The sequence below is a fragment of the Acomys minous genome, assembly GCF_964271855.1.
Source record: "Acomys minous genome assembly, chromosome: 14".
NCBI lineage: Eukaryota > Metazoa > Chordata > Mammalia > Rodentia > Muridae > Acomys > Acomys minous.
In genome coordinates, this window is record NC_140496.1 from 48,305,514 (window position 1) to 48,326,583 (window position 21,070).

Consider the following 21,070-nt stretch of genomic DNA (forward strand, 5'->3'; position numbering starts at 1 on the left):
CAGCATTTTACCACGTGTAACATCTCAGAAAGCATAAGCTGTATTTCCTCTGTTTTTGTGTTCTCAACTCCAAATACAGTGACTGTCCGGCACACAGTAGGTGCTTTAGCATAACCCTCAGAGAAAGGCCTGTCTGCACACTGCATCAGGGTAGGCGTCGCTTGGCTCTTCATTGTTCCCTTAGTTTTCTTCAGAGCCCTTGAAGTGATTTATTTACTTCTATACTGTCTGTCCTCACTAGACTGTAATTTTCCTGAGGTCAGGGCCTTTGTCTGTCTTGCTGGTCAGAGTCTAGACAGTGCCTTGTACAGAGTCGCTGCTCAAGACGCATTTGTCAAATAGACAAACCTAGGGAAAGCCCTTACTTTGCTATTACTGCTCTGTGTGGCGGTGGCTTTCAAGGTATCAAAACCAGTGCAGACAGGCGAGAATTATTTGTCTTCAGAGAGCTCACTAGGGAAGGAGAGCCTGGTCAGAAACTACTTGTGTCTTCTCACAGAATTCAGCTGGGACCCTTTCTGCAGAACAGCCCACTTCCTCAGGCCTCTGAGAGGAGGCCCTTCCTGCCAAATGGAGCAAAGTGAAGAGGTTTTATGACGTGGACAAGGCTGCCTCCAAGCCTGAACTGGGGCCCTGGGGCGGAGGGGGCAGGGAATGGGGGCGGAAGAGCCGCGGAACCCAGCGCTCTCCTTGGGCTCTGCACCACTGAAAGGCTCCAGACAGTGTGGGCACTGGGCCAGGCTGCCGAGTTCCAGTGGGAAAGCTGACCTTGGCCAGGAACAGCCAGGAAGAGGCACAAATGACTCATTGTGCCATATCCTCCAAGGTGAAAAACGCAGCAGTGTGTGTGGCCTGTGGGGCTGGATGCTCTTGCAGCTTGGCTTCCTCCTTAGCCAAAATAAAAGCGCTGGGAGTCAACCACACACAGCCTAGGGACACTTCAGACACATTCCTTCTTTGTCCTTCCAGCTTTAAACTATCCTTATAACACGATTTTCGGCTTAAGCGGGATTTAAAAAACAAGACTGTCTTCATTTCATGTGTGTGTGTGTGTGTGTGTGTGTGTGTGTGTGTGTGTGTGTGTGTGTTTGCACGAGCGGTTTGGTAGAAACAAGGCACACCACCCCTCAGGGCACAAAGGCAGTGTGGTAAACTTTCAGAGCACGTGCGAGGTCTCCCTTCAATGCTTGCTTTTACTCAGAAGTTTGGGATCCCAAATACTAATTTATAAGATGTGCTATTGCTCACAGATGTCCACTAGAGGGCAGTCTTGGAAAATGTTTATAAATACATATGTTATTGCTCCATCTAGTCTAGGAAGTAGTGCTGTTTTGTTTTGTTTTAAAGAAAAGAGCACGTCTAACATTTCAGGGCAGTTTTTTTTTTCTGTTTGTTTTTGGTGTCTTTGTTTGTTTTTGTTTTGTTTTGTTTTGTTTTGGTCTCAATCTTCCACCAGTGTAGCTAGAGAAAGAGGCCAAGTAAAATGCTGTCGCTGCCTGGTGCTCTCATGCACAGCAGACTCCAGACTTCCAGAACTCTCTTGCCAGCAGCAGCTCTGTCCTGGGGGAACAAAGAGAGTCACCCCAGCACAGCTGTGGAGCCCTGATGTGGGGGGTCCTCTGGTCTGGGCTTAGCCTCCACCAAGGCTCAGCTTCAACCCTTTTCTCCCAAGAAAGCAGTGGCCGGAAATCCTCAGAAAAGAACTAGGAAGGATCAGAGGGGACGCCAAACAGTCCAAACAACTAAAAATAGAGTTCCCAGGCAGGCAGCCATGGGTATTCCACTCCTTGTGTAAATACGTATAAATGAGGCAGACCAGGCCTGAGTCTGGAAGAGTCCTGTGTACCTTTCCTGTAGCCAGGACTTCTAGGTTGGTGGGAGGCACCCCTCCCTCCACCCCTCCATCCACATTCTCTCTCTCTCTCTCTCTCTCTCTCTCTCTCTCTCTCTCTCTCTCTCTCTGTCTCTCTCTCTGTCTCTTCCTCCCTCCCTCCTTCCCTTTCCCCCTCCTCTTATCCCCAAAGAGAGCATCTCCATTGAACTCCATGGCTAGAAAAGATGGCAGAAAAGATTATTCTTAGCACGATTCTTCATCAGTGCACTTAATGGCAATAAATGATACACTAAGACTCCTCTTCAGCCACTACAATCTGTTTCTGGAGTGTGTCAGATGCACAGCCCTCAAGTCTCCCAGCTGGACATTGTGTTGTCCCATGTGGCCCCATTTCCTTCTGGAAACAGCCCTGGGGCATGGGTGTCATCACCATGCTCCTCTGTTTAGAGCAGGAGACAAAAGCTAGGCCAGGCCAAGTGATCAGCAGGTCTCATAACCATGGTGCTAGGATTCAGGCCTGATGTTAGCCATTTCTTTCCCTGTTCTGAGCATCTGCCCTGTGCTAGGTTGGCTGGGTGTGACTAGGGTGCTACTCCCTGCTTAGCAGGCTGTAGTGATGTCAAGACAAGCCCTGATTGCTTCAGGATCCAGGCTAGAGAGGGACATCTCAGCATAGAGTGTTGCTTCCCATTGGTGACATGGGTGACTCCCTGGTATGTCTGGTAAGGCTGGGCCGGCCAGATGTGCCCCTTTCTGGGAACATTGTAGCCTCTAGAAGGTCAAGGCTGCCTCAAGTGCTCAGGGCCACCGCTTGGTCATGGTCCTACCCTTCGTCAGGGTCATTCTCCGGCCAATGTTCATCCCCTCTGTGGACCGCTAGGTGTGAGCAGGGGGCAACTCCAGGAAACTGGCTTTGAAAGCTTGCTGTTTCCTTGAGGGGAGGCTGAAGATTACATTTGATGATGATGGGATGACGGTTCTGAGGAGAAAGAGGAGCAACAACAGCCCCCCACCCCACCCCCCACTGCAGAGCCCACCTATGGCCTGAAGGCACTGGCAACAGACCGTGGATGGCAAAGTAGCAAAGAGAGAACCCTGGGGCTATGTCCTCTGTGCTCAAAGGTCAAAGGTCACTTCCACGACACCCTGCTCCTCACTCTGGTGGGTCTGTGACATGCTGGCAGGACTTACTCTCCTCCAGAAAGGATGTGACCATGGTGGCTGCATATGACGTTAGCCTCAGAGATTTGGGGCCAGTAGGAAATGTGTGTTCTACGCTTCTGGTATGCGTCAGCTGCAGCAGCTACAACAGGGTATGTTTCTAGTTAGTAATAGCATGTGTCTGCAAGAGGTTCAGACCAGACTAGGAGGTATGAGCTAGGAATGGGCCCCCCCTTTACTACACTATTTCCATAAACAGAACAGTGGGACAACATATCCCGAGGTATTGCAAGTGCTCCTGGGGGCAATCTCTGGACAATTTCCAGTACTTTGGCCTTTTCTCCTTCAATCTAGCTGTTACAATTGTCTATTTACCTCAGATTTACACCGAAGATACCATCCCGTCCAAGTCTAGGTTGGTGCACTCGGAACTTTATTCTGTTCCTTAGGGGAGTGGACGTTACTGGGTTACTTAGACCAGTGTGAAGGCTGCCACGTCACCGGAAGCCAGCTCCAGCACAGGCAACAAGTCACCAACGCTAGGTTCCTCGCAAATGCTGCACCCCTGGAGCTCCCTGCTCAACTTGCACACCTCTCAGAGGATCAGTCTTCTCTGCCCAGTAACTGCCTACTGCTTTCATCACTGTGGGGGAAGGCGGAAGGAAAAAGCTACAGGACAGGAGCTATGAAGTAAGTCCAGGCCATCAGGCCACCAGCTGCTACCGTCCTCACAACCAGGTAAGGAGCCGTGAGGAAGAGAAAGGACCTGTTGTGCCAAGAGCAGCTCACGAGTCCCCCATTCGCTTGCTCCTACTGTTGCCAAGAAGGTCGCTTTGCCCCCTCTGCGGCTCTCTACATGTGAGCAGGGGGCAGCTTGGTGTGTGTGACTTGCATGGCGGTTTTAGACACCAGGTGGCCTTGTCTGTTGTGTTTCTCCAAGGCCCAGGCTGCCACTGCGTGGTGCTGTCAGCTTTTGCAGCTCTGGGAGAGGGTGGGGGATCTGGAAGTATCCAGGTCAACAATCCACGGTAGGGGAGTTCCTCTCACTGGGTAGTGTGTGTAAAGAAAAGTGCAATATGTGTGCATTTGAAGATACTCTTTGGAGAGTTTTCAGGTATTGTCTGTGCCCAGAAAGGGTAGAGGTGTCTTCCTAAACCCCAAGTCCCCCTAGGCTGGTGTGTCAGAGGATTCTCAGAAAAGTGAAAGTAAATCCGTTCTACAGTTCTAGTATTTCCCCAAGGCCCATGTGCAGAAAGCCTGGCCCTCAGTGTCTGCAGCTATGAGGAGGTCGAGGGACCCTCAGGAGATGGGGTCTGACTGAAGGAAGTTAGGCTCTGGGTGATGTACCCCTGAAGGAGACTGGGCAGCTCTGCCCCCTGCCTGTCTCTCTTTCCTTTACTGGTCACTACGAGTTTCCTCTCCTACGTGCTCCTGCTCTGAGACACTGTGCAGCCACAGCCCCAAAAGCAGTAGGGCTAACTGTTGGTGGCCTGGAACATTTAAAATAGACAGTTAAGACAGACCTTTTTTCTTTTTTTAAAGCTGATTTACATCAGATTTTTTTCCTCTTAAAAATAAAAATAAAGCAACATTTTATTTAAAAAAAAACTTTTTATTGATTGAGTTTCACATTTATACACCACAATTACATTCCTCTTCCTATTCCTTCATATCTGTCCTCTGCCCTTGCAACCTGCCCCCAAAAGGAAATTAAAAACAAAACAAAATAAATAAAAATAAAATAAGTAACCAAACCAGCCAAACTACAACAATAAAAACACAGCTGCAGCGCGTCATGCCATGTACCCTTTTGTCCACACATCTGTAATTGCAAACATTCATCTCAATGAGTCACTGGTCTGGTTCGAGGCCTCTGGTGGCTGCTATACCATCAATACTGGATCCTCACCTGTTGTTGCCTTGTGTCATGGAGATCCAGCAGCTTTGGATCCGCAGGACCAACCCCTTCACGAATTGCAGCAGTTCATAGATGGGTCAGTGTTGGGGTGGGCCAACTCAAAGCCCTAGGTTTGGTTGGTAGCTGCGTTGGTCAGCCTGCCAGCCAGCTCTCCTGTGCCCACACCACCAGGGTAAGCTTTCCAGCACTGCCCCAGCTAACTCACCCAGTGCTGCAGCCAGCAAGGGGCTGGGCCAGCTCTCCTGCTCTCACACGCTGGCCTTCGCATGCTGCCGAGTTGAGATGCAGGGCCCGCTCTCCTGAGTGCTGCAGGCAGCGAGAGGGTGAGGAGTGTACGTGGGGAGGGCATGTCTCTTGTGCCCACCCCACCCCACCACAGACGGGTGGCAGGTAGCTCAGATCTTTTTAACAGTAACATAAAGCTGAGTCACATAACACCAGTCATTCAGAGCTTCGTTGTGAAAGCTCCTGTGCCTTGCCAGCTTTTGTTACACTGCTCAGTAGCCCTGAACCTTTCTAGGGACATGTATTTATGTATTTGGAAACCCAGCCCATCTCAACCCAGCCCAGCCCTGCCCTGCCAAGCTGAGATTTCTCCAGGCTGTGGTGGGGTGAGCTCAGATAGTGTGCCAGTGTTGAGCCCGGGGGAATGCCCAGAAGAGCCCTGAGTCAGGCTGCTGCTGGCTCGGCGTGTCACCCATACCACACTCCCCAGCCACCAGGGCCCTTATTTGAGCCCTCCATCCTTCGCCCTGCTCTGCATCATCCCCTTCTGGGATGCCAGCGTGACTACCAAGGAGCCAGAGCCTCTGTGGGAGCTGACATACTGTGCAGTCTGCAAACCATCCTCCATGCCCTCTGTGTCCCCAGATACATCTGAGGTGCTAGCAGAACCAAGGAGGGACAAGGTTAATGGTGTCCTGAAAACCTACTGAAAATAGTTTTCTTTTATTATTAAAAATGTGTAACATTTTAAAATGTGTAATTTTTTTTTCAGACTGCCAAGTGATTGCACTCAATTCAGGACTCGGTATAAAAATCCTTTCCCAGACATTTTCAGCGGTGACGTTGGATGCCTGTGTTTTGATGCTTGCAAGGCTGGGTTTTCTCGGTTGTTTTATCGCTTCAAGTGACTTGTTAGCACTGTCAGAGGGAAAGGAAAGCCAACTGATTAATAAAGTGCTCATGAAAGGGGTAAGGAGAGAGCACTGTCAAGGCCCCTTGCCGACACCAAATGCAGCCTCTGTCTGACCTCAGAACCCGGCCCCGACTTGAGGGCAGCTACACACGACTTCCACTCTGTCTCCACAGAGTTGAGAGTGCTTAGTGCCAAGTGTGGCGCGGACACTTGCCTGCTGGATGGAGACAGAAACTCATTTCCCGCTTGTCAAGTGGCATGACATAGAGCTCGTAATGATTTTCTGTCAGGCAGGGCTTGGCTGGATTTGAACCTGTGACCCAGAGGCAAAGGGCAGATGTAGGGCTTCCTTTACGAGAACCGGCTGCCTATGCCTTGTTATGGCCAACTTAGATCTGCCTGGTGCCTGCCCATGCTTCCTCCTCACACATAGATTTTGGTTCTGTCTTAAGAGCATTGGGCGAGTGATTAATGTCCTGGACCATCAAAGCAGAGGAAGGCCACGGATGGACGGAAGGCCTGCTTGACTCACCTAGGGCCAGAAGCTGTATGCTCCTCCCAAAATGGACGTTTGAGCCTTCCCAGGACCTTTGCATGGCGAATAGACCAGCCAAGGCCATAAAGACCATGGATGGGGCCAGAGGGGATTCATGGGGACCTCATCAATTCAGGGTCAATTCCATCGTTATTGGTACTGACCTTTTGTGCGTGCATAAGCATGTGTTGGTGTGTCACTCATGGGGAGACACTCACCTAGCTTTTGTTTGAGAAGGGGCCTCTCATTGATCTGGGGCTTGGCGATTAGGATGGGTAGCTTGTTAGCGAGACCCATCATCCTCCTGCCTCAGCACTGGGATTCCACCAAAGCTGCGTTTTGTGTGTGATCTGGGGGCTCAGGCTCAGGTCCTCATGCCGTGTGTGTCCAGCTCCTTACCAGCAGGGCCGCCTTCCCAACCTTCTGCTGATTGCTTTTTATTCAAACAGTGTGGGGGGATGGGGGCGGCGCTCCGGGAGCGTCTGCACACTGACCAGTGAGTACCCTGAGTACTGACCTATCAGATCACATGCTGCCTCCCAAGGATTCTGTTTCCAAATTTGAAACTCCACCGTAAAAACGGGTTCAACCCGTCGTTTGAGTCACTGAGTCAGTCCTCGGATCAGGTAAGCCACCTGCTGTTTACCAGCATTCCAGAGACGTACAAGCAAGGGCCCCATTGAAACCAGTCATTTGGAGTAAGATGTGTGGAGTGATACAATTTGGTACAAACCGATGAGTGACTCCCCAAGCAGAGACGGAGAAGTTGTGTAGCCATGTGTTTGGAAACCCAGGGGTTGGCCACATGCAAGACCCAGTGAAATCTGTGTTTGGCCCATTGTGAGAGTCACGGGCCTCCACTGTCTATCTGTAAAGTGGGAGTCATCACACCAGTGTCAAAATGGCTAAAAGGAAAATGGGATAACTTATTTGTAGTATCCATGCATTTACCTGCCTGGCACATAGTAGATGATTGACAGCTGTCAGGTGCTCCTGCAGGAGACACGAACAACTTAAGGAAAGGTATTTTAAGATTATGACAGTGGGCCATAGAGGCAGGGAGAGATAAAGGGCAGTGTTGTGAATAGAATCAATAGAAAACGATCTGGGTATGGAAGGTGGATTGGGAAGGTTGTAACAGAAGCAGAAGGTGGTTGCCATGCCAACAGAGGAAGCTGGCATGAGGAGAGCTGAGTACAGGAAGGAAAGAGGTTACTAAGTTTTCATTCGGGGCATGTGGAATTAAAGATGCTTGGAGACATCCCTGGGGTCATGCCCATGATGCAACTGGAAATGGGAGACCAGAACTGCTGATTCGGCTGTCCTTGCTTGAAGCAGGACGCTTGACTTACATTGGCTTAGAAGTTCCCACAGATGGAGTGGAGAGGAAAAAAAAAATCTATGACCCAAATCCCTGGTGTGGTGATTTGAACAGGAAATGACCCTCATAGGCTCCTGTGTTTGAATGCACGGCCGTAGGGAGGTGCACTCTTAGGTGTGGTCTTGTTGGAGTGGGCGTTGGAGGAAGTGTGTCACAGGAAGGCAGGCTTTGAGGTATTCTATGCTCAAGCTACGCCCAGTGTGGTACAGTTTCCTTTTTGCTGCCTGCATGTTAAGATGGAGAACTCCCAGCTCCAGCACCATGCCTGTCTGCACACGGCCTCGCTTCCTGACACAGGCTAAACCTCTGAAACTGTAATCCAGCCCCGATGAAACATTCCCCTTTGTAAGAGTTGCTGTGCTCGTGGTGTCGCTTCACAGTGATGCAACCCTAACTAGATCACCTGTGCAGAAATGGTAACATTAAAGGGGTCGGTGCTGGTGCTAGGGGGAAGACAGGTCGGTGCTGGTGGAGTGTGACACCTTATGGGCCAGAGAGGGCATTTTAGTTGACACTCAAAAGAACAGTTTTCTGAGAGGGCAGGGACCAGAGTGACCACTGTGGCAGCTCCAAAGATTGTTGACGGGAACTGATAAGGACAGTTCCTTCTGTAGTCAGACTCAGGGGACATTTGGGGTAGGTAGGAAAAGGCAAGGCCCACATGGCTCAGGTGGGCCTGGAGGACCTGCAACCATGTCCTTGTCTGTCCGTGCTCTGGGCATCAAGTGTCTTCATTAGCTGATGGAACAGACTCACACCCCGGTCACACGCTGACTTCTAGAGACATTTAATAGTCTTTACTAGAGACCTCTCCCATAGACAGGCATCTTGTAGCACAGACACTGATATAGGCTATCATGGGCCTGGCTGCACGCAGACAATTTGGTTTGCACTAGCCCCATCCGTTGTTGAATAAAGCATCACCGAAGCAGTCCACCATGGTGTGGATGGCATGGCGCCAGGAGCATCTCTCTCTCTCTCTCTCTCTCTCTCTCTCTCTCTCTCTCTCTCTCTCTCTCTCTCTCTCTCTCACACACACACACACACACACACACACACACAGGTCTCATGGTGCTCATGGCTAGGAAACAGGGGGAGATGATGGGCCAGCTGTGCTTGGCTTGCTTTCCCCCCTTGCCTTAGTCAGGAACCCTAGTTCATGACATGGCACTACCCACAGTTAGGGTGATGGCCCCACAGCAACCAGCTCATTGGAGAACTCCCTAAGTGTCTATTTAGAGACTTTTGGCCACCCTGCCACTTTTCACTGATTTACTGGGTGATGACTTCTCTCCCTTCTCCTTCTCCTCCTCCTCCCCCTCCTTTCCTTCTCTCCCTTTATCTGTCTCTCTTTGCTGGATCAGAACCAGAACCCAGTGTCCTCATGCCTGTCTCCCTCCCGTGCTCCACCCCTCAGCTCTCCATCTGTAGTCACACTGTGCGGCCTCTCCCCCCAGCACAGTTTTGGGACTTCTCTGCCGCGTTTTCCTAGCCAGTTCAAAACTCCTTCCACTTAGTCAGATGGTCCCGTGTGCCTCACTGGCCTGGTCCTGGCTGGTTAGAGGTTTCATGTTTCATAAGTAAAATGTGTGCTGGACCAACGTGTTGTGCATGAGGTGAATCACAGCATCTCCTCAAGAAACAGCAGATGCCCCCCAATTTGTATCTCATGCTTATTCCTTCCCCTCTAAAGTGTGATCAAAGTAAAATAAAAACTGAGACACCTTCTCCACATCACTGGTTCTGAAGTGCCAACTGCCAAACTGATGCTAGTTTAGTTAAAATGCTCCCATTTATTAGCACTGTGGCCTTGAGCCAGCCGCTTAGACTGGGTTTCAATTTTCTCATCTGGAACCTGAGGTTAATTTTACCTACCTCATAGCACAGCTGGGAGAGTTAACCAAGATAATGTATATAAAAACGACTTGTCCTTGTGCCGGGCACCGAGGAAGAGCTGCACAATGTTAGTTGTGACTCTTCAGCCAAACATGTGTTTCCCCCCCCATTGGTGTTTTTATTTTATTTTATTAATTTATTCTTATTACATCTAAATGGTTATCCCATCCCTTGTATCCTCCCACTCCTCCCTCCCATTTTCCCCTTACTCCCCTCCATGCCTGTGACTGAGGGGGACTTCCTCCCCCTGTATATGCTCATAGGGTATCAAGCCTCTTCTTGGTCAAACATGTGTTTTAATAGGGCAAATGGCGTGTCCACACACGTAACATGCAACATCATGGGATTTCTAAAAGAATTAAAACTGTCATTTCCCCCCCTGACATTTTGTTTTCCCTCCTACTCCACATGTATTATTAGCACAAGACAATGCACTGTCCTTCTTCCCTTCTCTCTCCTCCTGTCTTTTCACACAGGGTCTGTTGCTAGCACTGAACATGCGATGTAGCCAAGGATGGCCCTGAACTGCAGCCCTCTCTGTCTCCGCCGCCTCAGTGCTGGACCAGCAGGACTACAGGTGTGCACACGGTGTGTAGCCTTGCCCTTCATCCACGCCCAGAAGCATCGCCTGAGATCCAGCACCTCCCTGCTGTGCATGGCTTAGAGGTCCTTCGTCCTGTCGAGGCTCTGAAAACATTCTTGTGCATAGATTCTTTTGTAGGGAAGCCTCAAGAGATTAAAGAACTAGATGGAAGGAGAGAGACACTAACTTTTGACCACTAGATCCACAAATTCCATCCCATTTATGCTTCCACTAACAGGGCAGAAGTGTCCCCCACTCCAACTCATACCCTTGCTACTCAATGAAAAATTTGAAATTTCAAGCCTCTTGCCAATGACACGGGCTGAAAAGAGTAGCTGATTTAAATGTACATCTCCCTACTTTTTCAAAAAAAATTTTTCTTTTTTATTTGTGTGTGTGTGTGTGTGTGTGTGTGTGTGTGTGTGTAAGCACGCGTGTGCCACAACACATGTGGAGGTCAGAGAACGCACTGTGTGTGTCCCAGAGCATGCATGGGGAGGCCAGAGGACAACATGCAGAAGTCAGTTCTCCTTTTCTATGATGTGGGTCACAGACATCTAATGGCTCAATATTTTGAACTATGTCTATCATCTATTTTTACTTTGTCTACTATGGATCACCCAGTTATAGTCATGTCTGTCTCTTGTGTTCTGGTGCATTTGGACGAAACACACACGCCTTCCTCTTGTGCCTTGTGGGGGTACATTCTGTCCTGCGCATATGGAACCTCACACCGACTCACTCTCTCCATCGCCCAGATCAGGAATGAGAGAACCAGTCTCAACAGGAGAAAATGGAAAGTCTGGAGCTTCTGTCAGCTTACGTCCCAACGAAGGGAGATGGGGCTTTAGAGCGTCTCCCTGGTGACAAGGCGGCTCCAAGGCACGCACAGAAGTCAGGGGAGCCATGGGAGACACTGGGGGACCTGAGGATTAGTGTGTGGCGATGGGGAGGGTGGCCAGTGGGAATCCAAGACACACAGAGGTGGGGGACAGGGGCCCTGATAGCTACCACTTAGCTTCAAGTTTGCATATCTCCAAATAATATCCAGTGTGTTCAGAATTCTATATAAAATGAGCAAGAGAAGAAGAAGAGGAGGAGGAGGAGGAAGAGGAAAAGGAGGAGGAGGAGGAAAGAAAAGAAAAAAGAGGGCCGGGCGTGGTGGCGCACGCCTTTAATCCCAGCACTCGGGAGGTAGAGGTAGGCGGATCGCTGTGAGTTCGAGGCCAGCCTGGTCTATAAAGTGAGTCCAGAGCAGCCAAGGCTACACAGAGAGACCCTGTCAAAAAAAAAAAAAAGAAAGAAAAGAAAAAAGAAAAACAAAGAAGAAGAAGAAGAAGAAGAAAAGAAATACAGCAGCTGGCTACTTCAGTCAGGCACAATCATCGGGTGACTACACCCTGTCTTGACGAGATCCACGCTGGTACCAACTAGTCCTCATGGTGGTAATTTGCACCGGGTAAACATTGTTCCTTAAAGTTGGGCCAGCAAATAAGGCCTCTGGGGTATTATAAGAATTTTTACTTATTTGAGCAAACTGCTCTAAACTGTAGGATTTGTGAATGAATATGAGGTGTTTGGTTTATTATCCACATACAAGTTGAAGATGACAGTGATGCTGGTACTGTTTATGCAGGCTTTTCAGCACAAGTGTGAAGTTCTCACTGTGTCCCACCAGCATGGCCTCTGCAGCTGGATGTTACTGAGGGTATTCCCTGCCCCCCTCCGACCCCATTCTTGGCTGCTACCCTGAACCTGGAGCTGGAGAACGACAGATGTGTGTGCCACACGGGAGGAGACAAATGTCAGTTGACGAAATCAGGGAAGCCTCCTGGAAGAGGTGACATTTCCACCAGGCCCCCAAAGAAGGATATTCTAGGCCAGAAAAAAACCAACAACACAACAAGCTGGCACTCTCCAGCATAACTTGCTCATTAAAGATGCTCTGGGCTTGGGAAAGGCTGGAGCATCAGCTTTCCCACTAGTCAAAACGACAAGGGAAGGGGTAAGCGCTGCCTGCAGAGCCTGCTTGCAGAGCCTAAGTCTTGTCACTCTGTTACAAGTGTTTCCTTTGCTCCTTAACTCTGATGTAAAGATAATGTATCAAAGAAGGGTTTTTGTGGCACTACGTGGATATGGGTACCCAGGAGGACTACCACACGTCTGTCCGTTTCCACGTTTTGTGCTGCACAGAGCTGAAGTGAATCTAAGAAATCCTTGGAAAGCAGTGAGTGCATCAGAAATCAGGTGAAAAGGAGCCATGAAATTTCCAGTGATTACTCAAATATTTTTTGTTTAATCATAGAATTATCTTTTATTTTCCACTCATTATAAATAACCCACTTCACTACTTAGACATCTCTTTGAAAAAATTTGGTATTTAGCATAAACACTGAGCTTCAACCAGAGGTGTGTCAGTTTAAACAGAATAGAGAAGAATTAAAAAACAAACAAACCACAATCTTAAAATTTGGAGCATGTGTAAAGACTGCATTACCATTCATTAAAATTTCAGCCATTAAAAAAATGAGCAAATTCCAGGTGGAAAATGAGTAAACATAAATATAACCCAATGTATTTCTTTTATAAACACATTTGGACAAACAAATGTATAAAACAGATTGACAGACAGTGTGTAAACATAGTAAACTGTTTTAAGCTGGCAATTAAATCATAATGAGCATGAATTAAAATAAATTTTGACTTTATTTTTTGCTCACCATGAAAAATGTGCTATCACATCTGTGTAAAACAAGAAGCCACAGACATGTCACAACAGCCACCGAAACTCATGATCTAAGTCAGACTATCTGAAAACAAAACACGCGTTTAAAGCAAAAGACAAAATGTTATCATAGCGTTTTCAGTTGTATTTTATCCCAGCCACACCTTCTGCAGGTGGTACACAGAGGTAGATGAGGTGGGGAGACCAATATACAAACGACGGGAACGATCCTGACAGCAGCGCTGGCCGGCGGCCCATCTCTGCTTCCTCTACAGCCCCAGGAAGCGTGTAGGGATGAGACTTGAAAACCTTTCTGCTCCACGTAAGCATCACGCTTAACCAAACGGACTCACGGCGCCCTTCTCCCCAGCAGTGTGCCCCACGGCTTGGTGAACCTTTGCAAGGCCTGGCACCAGTGTTAGGGCTTCGGCGAGTGCTGTGAGGTCGAGAGGCACTGGCTAACACCATAACGCCGGTGCTAACCTTAGTATAGACTACAGCCACTGACAAGCCAGGGAACTCTGAAGGAGTGAGTTGCATTGTGTGACTACAACCACTGCTACCAACAACAAAGGCAGCTGCCGAGGAGACGGCAGGGCCGTGGTGAGACCTAAGATGACAATTAGGACCGTTAAGTCAATGAAGGACAGCATTAAGGAAACACAGGAAAGGTGTTCTCACCATTTAGTATATTGCTTTATTTTCTACTTGGGTCTAGAAAAAGAGTTGGTTAAGCTCTTGTGGCCACTGGAGGCGGCATCGCTCCTGAGGGCTGATGCCCAACTCCGGGACTGGCTGTGTCTGGCAGCTTGGTGGATGGGTGGTCCTGGTCTTCTGTATCAGCGTTCTTTCCACCTGACTAGGCAGTATGGACATGTAACATTCGCTCACACCCGTGACCTGATATTGTCTGACTCCTAAGGCAAGATGATTGTTTCTTAAGAGATGTGGTGAACGTTTGTCAAGTGAGTGAAAGATGTTCTCACACATAAGTTGTCTCAAATGTCTTAAGTGCGCTTAATCACAAGGGTGTAACAGGCTACGTCTTGCCACTAGGAGCAATTCGGAACTGTGTAACAGGAAAAGCGCTTGGTCCCCGCTGCGGAATGTGTACACAACCCACTGTTAATGGTGACTAGTCTCCAACTGACTGTGATGGCTCTGAGTGTTGCGCTGGGCTGCTGCGGGTGTGCAAGTGAAATGAAAAACAAGGAATTATAGAAGAAAGAGGAAAAACGTACTGAGATGTGATTGAAAACCTCCCAAACCACAGTCTGTGTTTACCTCACCACTCATATCAAAACCTTGCTTGAAGCAGCTTATAATATATTTACGCTTTGCCCCCACTTTCTTCTGATGGGACGGAGGAGTTTCTGGGGTGTACAGGGACTAATTGAAAGGTGGCCTAGAGAAGCTGATGTCAGGAATGAGGTCCCTTGTGCTTCTTAGCATCTTGTCAATCTATGACCCCTGCTGAGCTGATAAGGGACAGGCATGTCATGGTCTTAGAAACAAAGACCCATACAACGAATCAAAGTGTGTGAGCGAGACTTTGGAATCCTTCACTGTCACCAGCAGGATGGTTTCTGGATGGTGTGACCTCATTTCACATGTTACGGTAACTGTTAGAGTTGTTTTGCACAAAAGGCAGTACAAAGAAAACTTGTTAGCTTTTTGCACCTTACTGAAACTTTTTTTTCTGCATTGAGGGGAAAAAAAAAAGTTCAAAATACTGCACCACCCTGGAAGTAGCCAACGGAGTATGTTTTGGAAATAACGCTCTTGTCAAAAACATCTTAAGGCACTTTAAACAGGTATATCATTTTTTTTTCTGTAAAAAAATAAAATAGGCATCAAAGCAACATTCACAAGGACAAGTCCTCAGAATCCCCTGTATGTACAAGCCTGTACATATATACACAGCGTCAGGAAGGCGCTTCCTGGGTCATACTGTTGGTCTCGTCAACTTCACTCCCTGCAAGAAATGAAAAATGGCTCAGAGTTGGACAGCGTCCAAAACAAGGTGAAATATCAACTCATATCACACAACATATGCTGCTGAAGCAAGAGAGGCTGCTGAGAGATACTAGGTTCATCTGGAATGTTCCCTGTAGGTTCCCAGAATAGTACTATTGGAAGATGGTAGATGGCCTTTAAGAGGTGGGGCCTAGTGGGAGATATTCAGGTCACTGGGGGGGGGGTGTGCCCTCAAAGGGGACTATAGGACCTCAGCTAGGACCTTGGTCCTCTACAGCCTGACCCAGCAGTTAAAGGAAGGGTTTCCTGGTAAACACTCCCACCATGACCTGCTGCCTCTCACAGGACCCCAAACAGCAGAGCCACTGATTATGGCTCCGAAACAAGAAGTCTTAGGCATGTATGACAGTGACAGAAAGAGGACTGGCACGCACTCAGCCGCACGCTATAACCAGTCCTATCCCCAGAGACAGACTTCGCTGTGAGCTCCCTGGCCAGCTGGCTGCCATCCCCCTGCGCCTGGCCTTGCTATCTGTCTACTTCTGTTCCGCACTACATGAGTATTTTGGGGGTTCATTAGTATTATTTGCAAAACAAAGGTAGTGATGACACCCCAAAGGGCCAGTCTTAGTATTTAGTGTACTAGGTAAATATTCCAGGCCTTTGGGTTATTCTAAATGAGCCAGTGCTAACTGGAAAATAAACAGCATAGTCCAATTAAGTGTCAAAAATTGGAGACACTTAGATGAAGAGCCCACTCCAATTACTTTGTTGTTTTCTGCGAGTGAATACTGTTGGAAATAGTATTTAGATTTTCAAAGAACTTCTTGTGTTTTCTTTTGTAGGACTGGGTATAGAATCCAGGGCCTCAGGGATGTTACATAAACACGCACTAAGCCACACCCCAGCCCGTCTCAAAGTCCATTATGACACAAGTCTCACTCAGTTGCCCAGGCTGGCCTTAGACTTATTTTGAGGCTCAGGATGGTCTTGAACTTGCTATTCTCTGCCTTAGTCCCCTGAGCAGTGGCTAGGATTACAGCTCTGTTCAATACGGCCCAGGTAATCGGTTTGTTGTTGTTATTGTTGTTGTTTCTATTCATACTATACATTCTGAAGGGGCAACATACATACACACTAGTCAAGGAAAGACACAATATGAAAAGGAGAGAAGTGAAGAAGATAGCGACCCGGTCTTCTGCCAACTGACTGCAAGGCTCTGTGGCTGAGCTGTGCTGGACACTGGGGCCGTTAGGTCACCGAATTAGTGATTGACATGAGATGGGCTAAGCTTCTCAGGTAGGACCTCAGGGGCTTGCTGTGAGTTATCTAAGAGCCATACTCTATTTTCTGTCTGTGTTATAGAGATATATGGCCACACAGACAAGGGGTTCTGGTCCTAAATCTAGCACCAAGCTCCCAAGAGGACTTTCCCATTCTGTTTCCTGACCTGTAAAATGGACATAGCAAGCTGTGGTGAAGCAAGACTGCAGCTAAGCTGTGAGGTCAGGCAGGGTGCCTCAACACCCACTGCTGGCCCAGTGCAGTGCACCCTGCCATTCAGGACACTAGGGACACGGCCCAGGGTGCTCCGCCACTGGACGCCTCTTCTTTTCACATACCTGCTATTAGCAGTCACTGCCCTGTGGCCACACAAAAATTACTCCTAGCAGGGCCAAGAACATTCCATTGTGATACCGTTTTCTGTGCACCGTCTAAATTTCTCTGACCCATTGATTTAAGTACTTTGGCCAATACTTTAGGAAACTAAATCTAAAGGACCTGCCTACTATCTAATAATATTCTGTGCTACATATGGCGGAATTAATACTGTGTGGGATCTTCTGTTAGTCAGTTTTTTATATTTTAATTCCTAACTAAACACAGTTTTACCATATTGAGAACTAAATGTGAGAATGACGTTCTGGCTGGGCCCACGTTCAGTCATATTCAGAGTAGCATAGATAAAAGACTGGGGTCCATAGGAGGAACGCACAAGCAGTAAATCATATTTTAAACATCTCATCAGTAGTCTCTTTAATATGAGAATGTTGAAGTGTATTTGAATACTGCAGTACAAGTATAACTGTCTTTTATAAAAAGATAACCAACCCATTCTTCCTGGGCAAACTGTATAGACCAATGTATACTGCAATTACACATTTATTTACATGTGTGAGTATGTGTGTGCACACATATGTGTCCTTGTGTGCAGGTGTCTTCTTCAATTGCTCACTACTTTATTTTTTACTTATTGGTTTTTCAAGAAAAGAGTTCCTCTGTGTAGCCTTGGCTGTCCTGGAACTTGCTTTGTAGACCAGGCTGGCCTTGAACTCAGAGATCTACCTGCCTCTGCCTCCTCAGTGGTGGGATTAAAGGCGTGCACCACTGCCTGGCTACTCGCTACCGTATTATTTGAGACAAGGTCTCTCCTTTGTCTGAGTGGCTGGGTCCCACGGCTATAGTAGAGGGCACTGGTGTGCTCAGCCTTTTCTGTAGATGCTGTTGTTCTGACTAGGTCCTCATGCTTGACTCTACTCACTTCCCCAACCCCTGTTAGTATATATTTCATTAATAAAACACATACAATGATATACTGGAAAAAAAGTATATGAATCATTGAGTCCAGAAAGAGCATTTCAGTCTGATCTGGATCCAAGTCAGGTCTTTCTAGAGTCTTACCTTCTGCCTTGACACCATCCAAGACTTTATCGTTGGCACTAGCACACTCCCCAGAAGGATCTGGGCTGGGTGGTAGATGAGCAAGGGTACCGATATCAACGAGAGATGCTCGTGGCCTGCAAACACTATCTTCAGCATCGGAACTCCTGTTCAACAAAGAAGGCAGAAAATGTAGAGGCAAATTCAGGCATCAAGTGGGCTGTTAAGTCTATTTTCCAGTGTGTATTCGCAGCCCTGAACTGGGAAGCTTTCAGATAACGCCCACAGCTCTATCTTCCTTTCCTGACATAAAGTTCTGAGTTCTAGCTGGAACAGATGAACAGGGGAAGGTGGCCTGTGTGCTGTGATGGCGGGACCTCTCAAAGTGGCAGCTCCTTCATCAGGAGACGGAAGGCTGAAACGCGGTTGCTCTAAGAGGGCTGGGCAGGACTAAGGAGAGTTCACGGTGGATCTCTCTTGCTCAGTGGGCTGAGTATGCTGGTCGTTAGGGGCCCCAAGGATACAGGAAGACGGCAGTGATGGGAAGAGACGCAGGGTGGGAGGACGTCCTGAGACGGAACCCAGGACCTTACAACTTCTAAGCATGTGCTCTACCCACAAACCCTGAATGTTACTCTCACGGCCAAGGTGCCCAATGTGCTTTCCAGTCACGAAACAATTTCGTGTGTAACAGGTAAAGAGCAACATGCATGTCAAGTAAAGGCCTCAAAGGGACCGAAATAAACAAATACTGCAGCATGAGTCCACCGTTCTATTCTGGAAGAGTGGAGTGTGCCCATTTCTAGGCACCTAGCATAGCATACACTCTTGGCTTCTTTAGCTAGCAAAATCCAGACACCAGAGGCTTAAGTGTCACTAGTCATTGTTTTACTGTGGCTGCTGCTGTGCACACACGTCAGCTTTCACAACCAAATACTTTAAGCATTCAGCCTTCTTGTTTTTCTGAAATGGTCTCTGAAAAGGGCCCAAGCTCCTAAACATTCGATAGTGGCACACAAGTAACTTTTTTTATTCACAACACATCAGGGAAAGCTTGGCTTCTTCAATTACTCTGAGCCTTCTAATCAATTCCAAGACTTGATGCAAACGTGTATTTCATGGCTGCTCTCCTCTTCACAGCTGCACAAAGCACTGATGTAAAATGACAACCTTCAGCCTGCCCATACGGGAGCCTCTCTCAGGGCCACCATAGAGCACAGGCGGACATTTTCAGTCTCCTATTTCCATATTCACTCTAAGACCCAGAAAATATAACAACAAGCCAAAGAACAAAGGAAAACAAAATATAATAGCCTTAGTATAGCCTATTAAAAATAGCCTTTTATAATAGCCTTAAAAATCTATGTTTTGGAAAAGTATGTATAGCTTTGGAAAATTTAAGGAGGAGACACTATGATGCAGGCATGACTGCCCTGTCTAGACAAGTTCTCCAACTGTGGTCCACACGATGCCGCTCAGAACCAGGAGGATAAGGAAGTTTCCTGAGCTCTGCTGCCCCCGAGGGACTTCCAAGGATGTACCAGCGGGATGAGACCCAGCCAGGAGGAACACTGAGGGGGAGTACGAGCCAGCCAGATCAGGCTTTCTGACTATAATTTAAGAACTGCCGTTGCTCAGCTAAATCATCCACGCCACCTTTCTGTGGACAGAGTGGAAAGAAAGGCACACAGTGGCTTCACTCCAAGGACACTCACTGCCCTTGGTGGCATCACTCAGGAGGCTGAGTGCACCTGCTCTCTGTGCAGTCCGGCTTCTGCAGCACAGTCCCCTGGACCGTAGCTTCTCCAGGACAGCAGACCTTGAACTCCCTTGACCCCCACACCACTACGGTGCTGGGGTTTCACATGGATGAAAAGCCGCACCAGCAGGGCGGAGGTGTGACCTTCTAGAAGCTTCTAGTGTGCTGGTGGCCTTGCCGTGCTTTGAACTGAAGGTCCGAAGCTTCTTCTGTCCTGCAAGCCCCCTCAGAGCAGCCCTCTCATCTTCAAACACCCTTCTGTTCGCGGGGACGCAGTGAACTGCAGTCCTCGTGGTTGGCTGTGCCCTCGGTGGTCTTGTGAAGATGGAAGGCCAGGGAGGCTTCGCTGCCCCACTGCTCCACTTCAGCCAGCGCTGACATCTTCGTGGCGCACCAGCAGTCAGCCGCTGGCTCCTACTGGGAGCTCACTGTGCTCCCCGCTGTGCTCCCCAGATCTCAGTGGAAACCTGGGCCCCCGCTACCCACCTCCTCTCCAAGCATCTAGGCTCTAAGTACCCTAAATTCCCGTGGTCTTGGCTTCGGCCACGCCCTCCATTACAACCCCCCATGTTTCCTCAGGGCCCTTGTTCCTCCCGTTTACTGGAAGCGCAGATCTATTTTCCTGACAGACCCTGGTGGCCTGCTTCTTACTGTGCCTTGCATGACAGTCATTTGCCTTGCTTGAATGAGAAAGAATCCAAGATGACTTGCAGCTGTGCAGACATTTGTCACATTAAATAGGACCTTCTCCCCACCAATTTATGTGCCTACAGCACTTTCTGCGTAGTTATTAATCACATTTCCCATCTCTGACCTCCCGAGTAGCTAACATCAAAAACGGGGCTGGAAGGCGGGTGTGGTGGCCCATGCCTTTAATCCCAGCACTCGGGAGGCAGAGGCAGGTGGATCGCTGGTCTACAAAGTGAGTCTGGGACAGTCAAGGCTACACAGAGAAACTCTGTCTCGAAAAACCCCCCCAGCCCCCTCCCCCAAAAAACCAGGGCTGGAAATTATGTATCAGAGGTAAGAAGCCTGGTGTCCAGCGATGAGGCCCAAGCACCTCAGTGTGTCCTCTGGGTGTCACAGCCACCTCAGTGATGGGCACAGCACTCTGGCAATGAAAGTCACCCTGTTTATTTGGATCTTAAAGTCTATCTAACTTTTCCGTGTCTGAAACACCTACTTTCTTTTTCTATTTTTAGAGTTCCTCTCAACCTGTTTATTTCAATGTTGCTTTGTTTCGGCTTTCCCAAGTCCCAGCTGAGCGTGATTGCAGCGGACTTGCAGATCCTCCAAGGTCTGGATGGAAAGAGAAAGGTGGGAGGGGCGGAGAGACAGCACATTCCCCAATCCCCAGGTCCTGTGCTGTGACACTATTCTCTGGCAACCGGAAGTTTACTGCCTCTGGCCTGCGGTACCTCTGCCAGGTGCCCAGGGAGGTATGGATAATAGCTAGAAGCCATGGATAAGCTACAGGGTCTCCCAGAAGCCACCATACCTGA

At 48.5% G+C, this 21,070-nt stretch overlaps 1 protein-coding gene across 2 annotated transcripts in view; it reads right to left on the reverse strand.

Annotated features, from left to right (window-relative positions):
* Positions 1–12,728: 12,728 nt before the first annotated feature.
* SLC10A7 (solute carrier family 10 member 7) overlaps positions 12,729–21,070 on the reverse strand; it is a 229,376-nt gene continuing 221,034 nt past the window's right edge. For both annotated transcript variants that reach the window (XM_084757534.1, XM_084757533.1), the window contains 2 exons: positions 17,831–17,976; positions 12,729–15,146 (listed from right to left, as the gene is read on the reverse strand). In XM_084757534.1, coding sequence (XP_084613660.1) covers positions 15,117–15,146; positions 17,831–17,976 — 176 coding nt within the window. In that variant the 3' untranslated portion in view covers positions 12,729–15,116. The remainder of the gene's footprint in view (positions 15,147–17,830; positions 17,977–21,070) is intronic.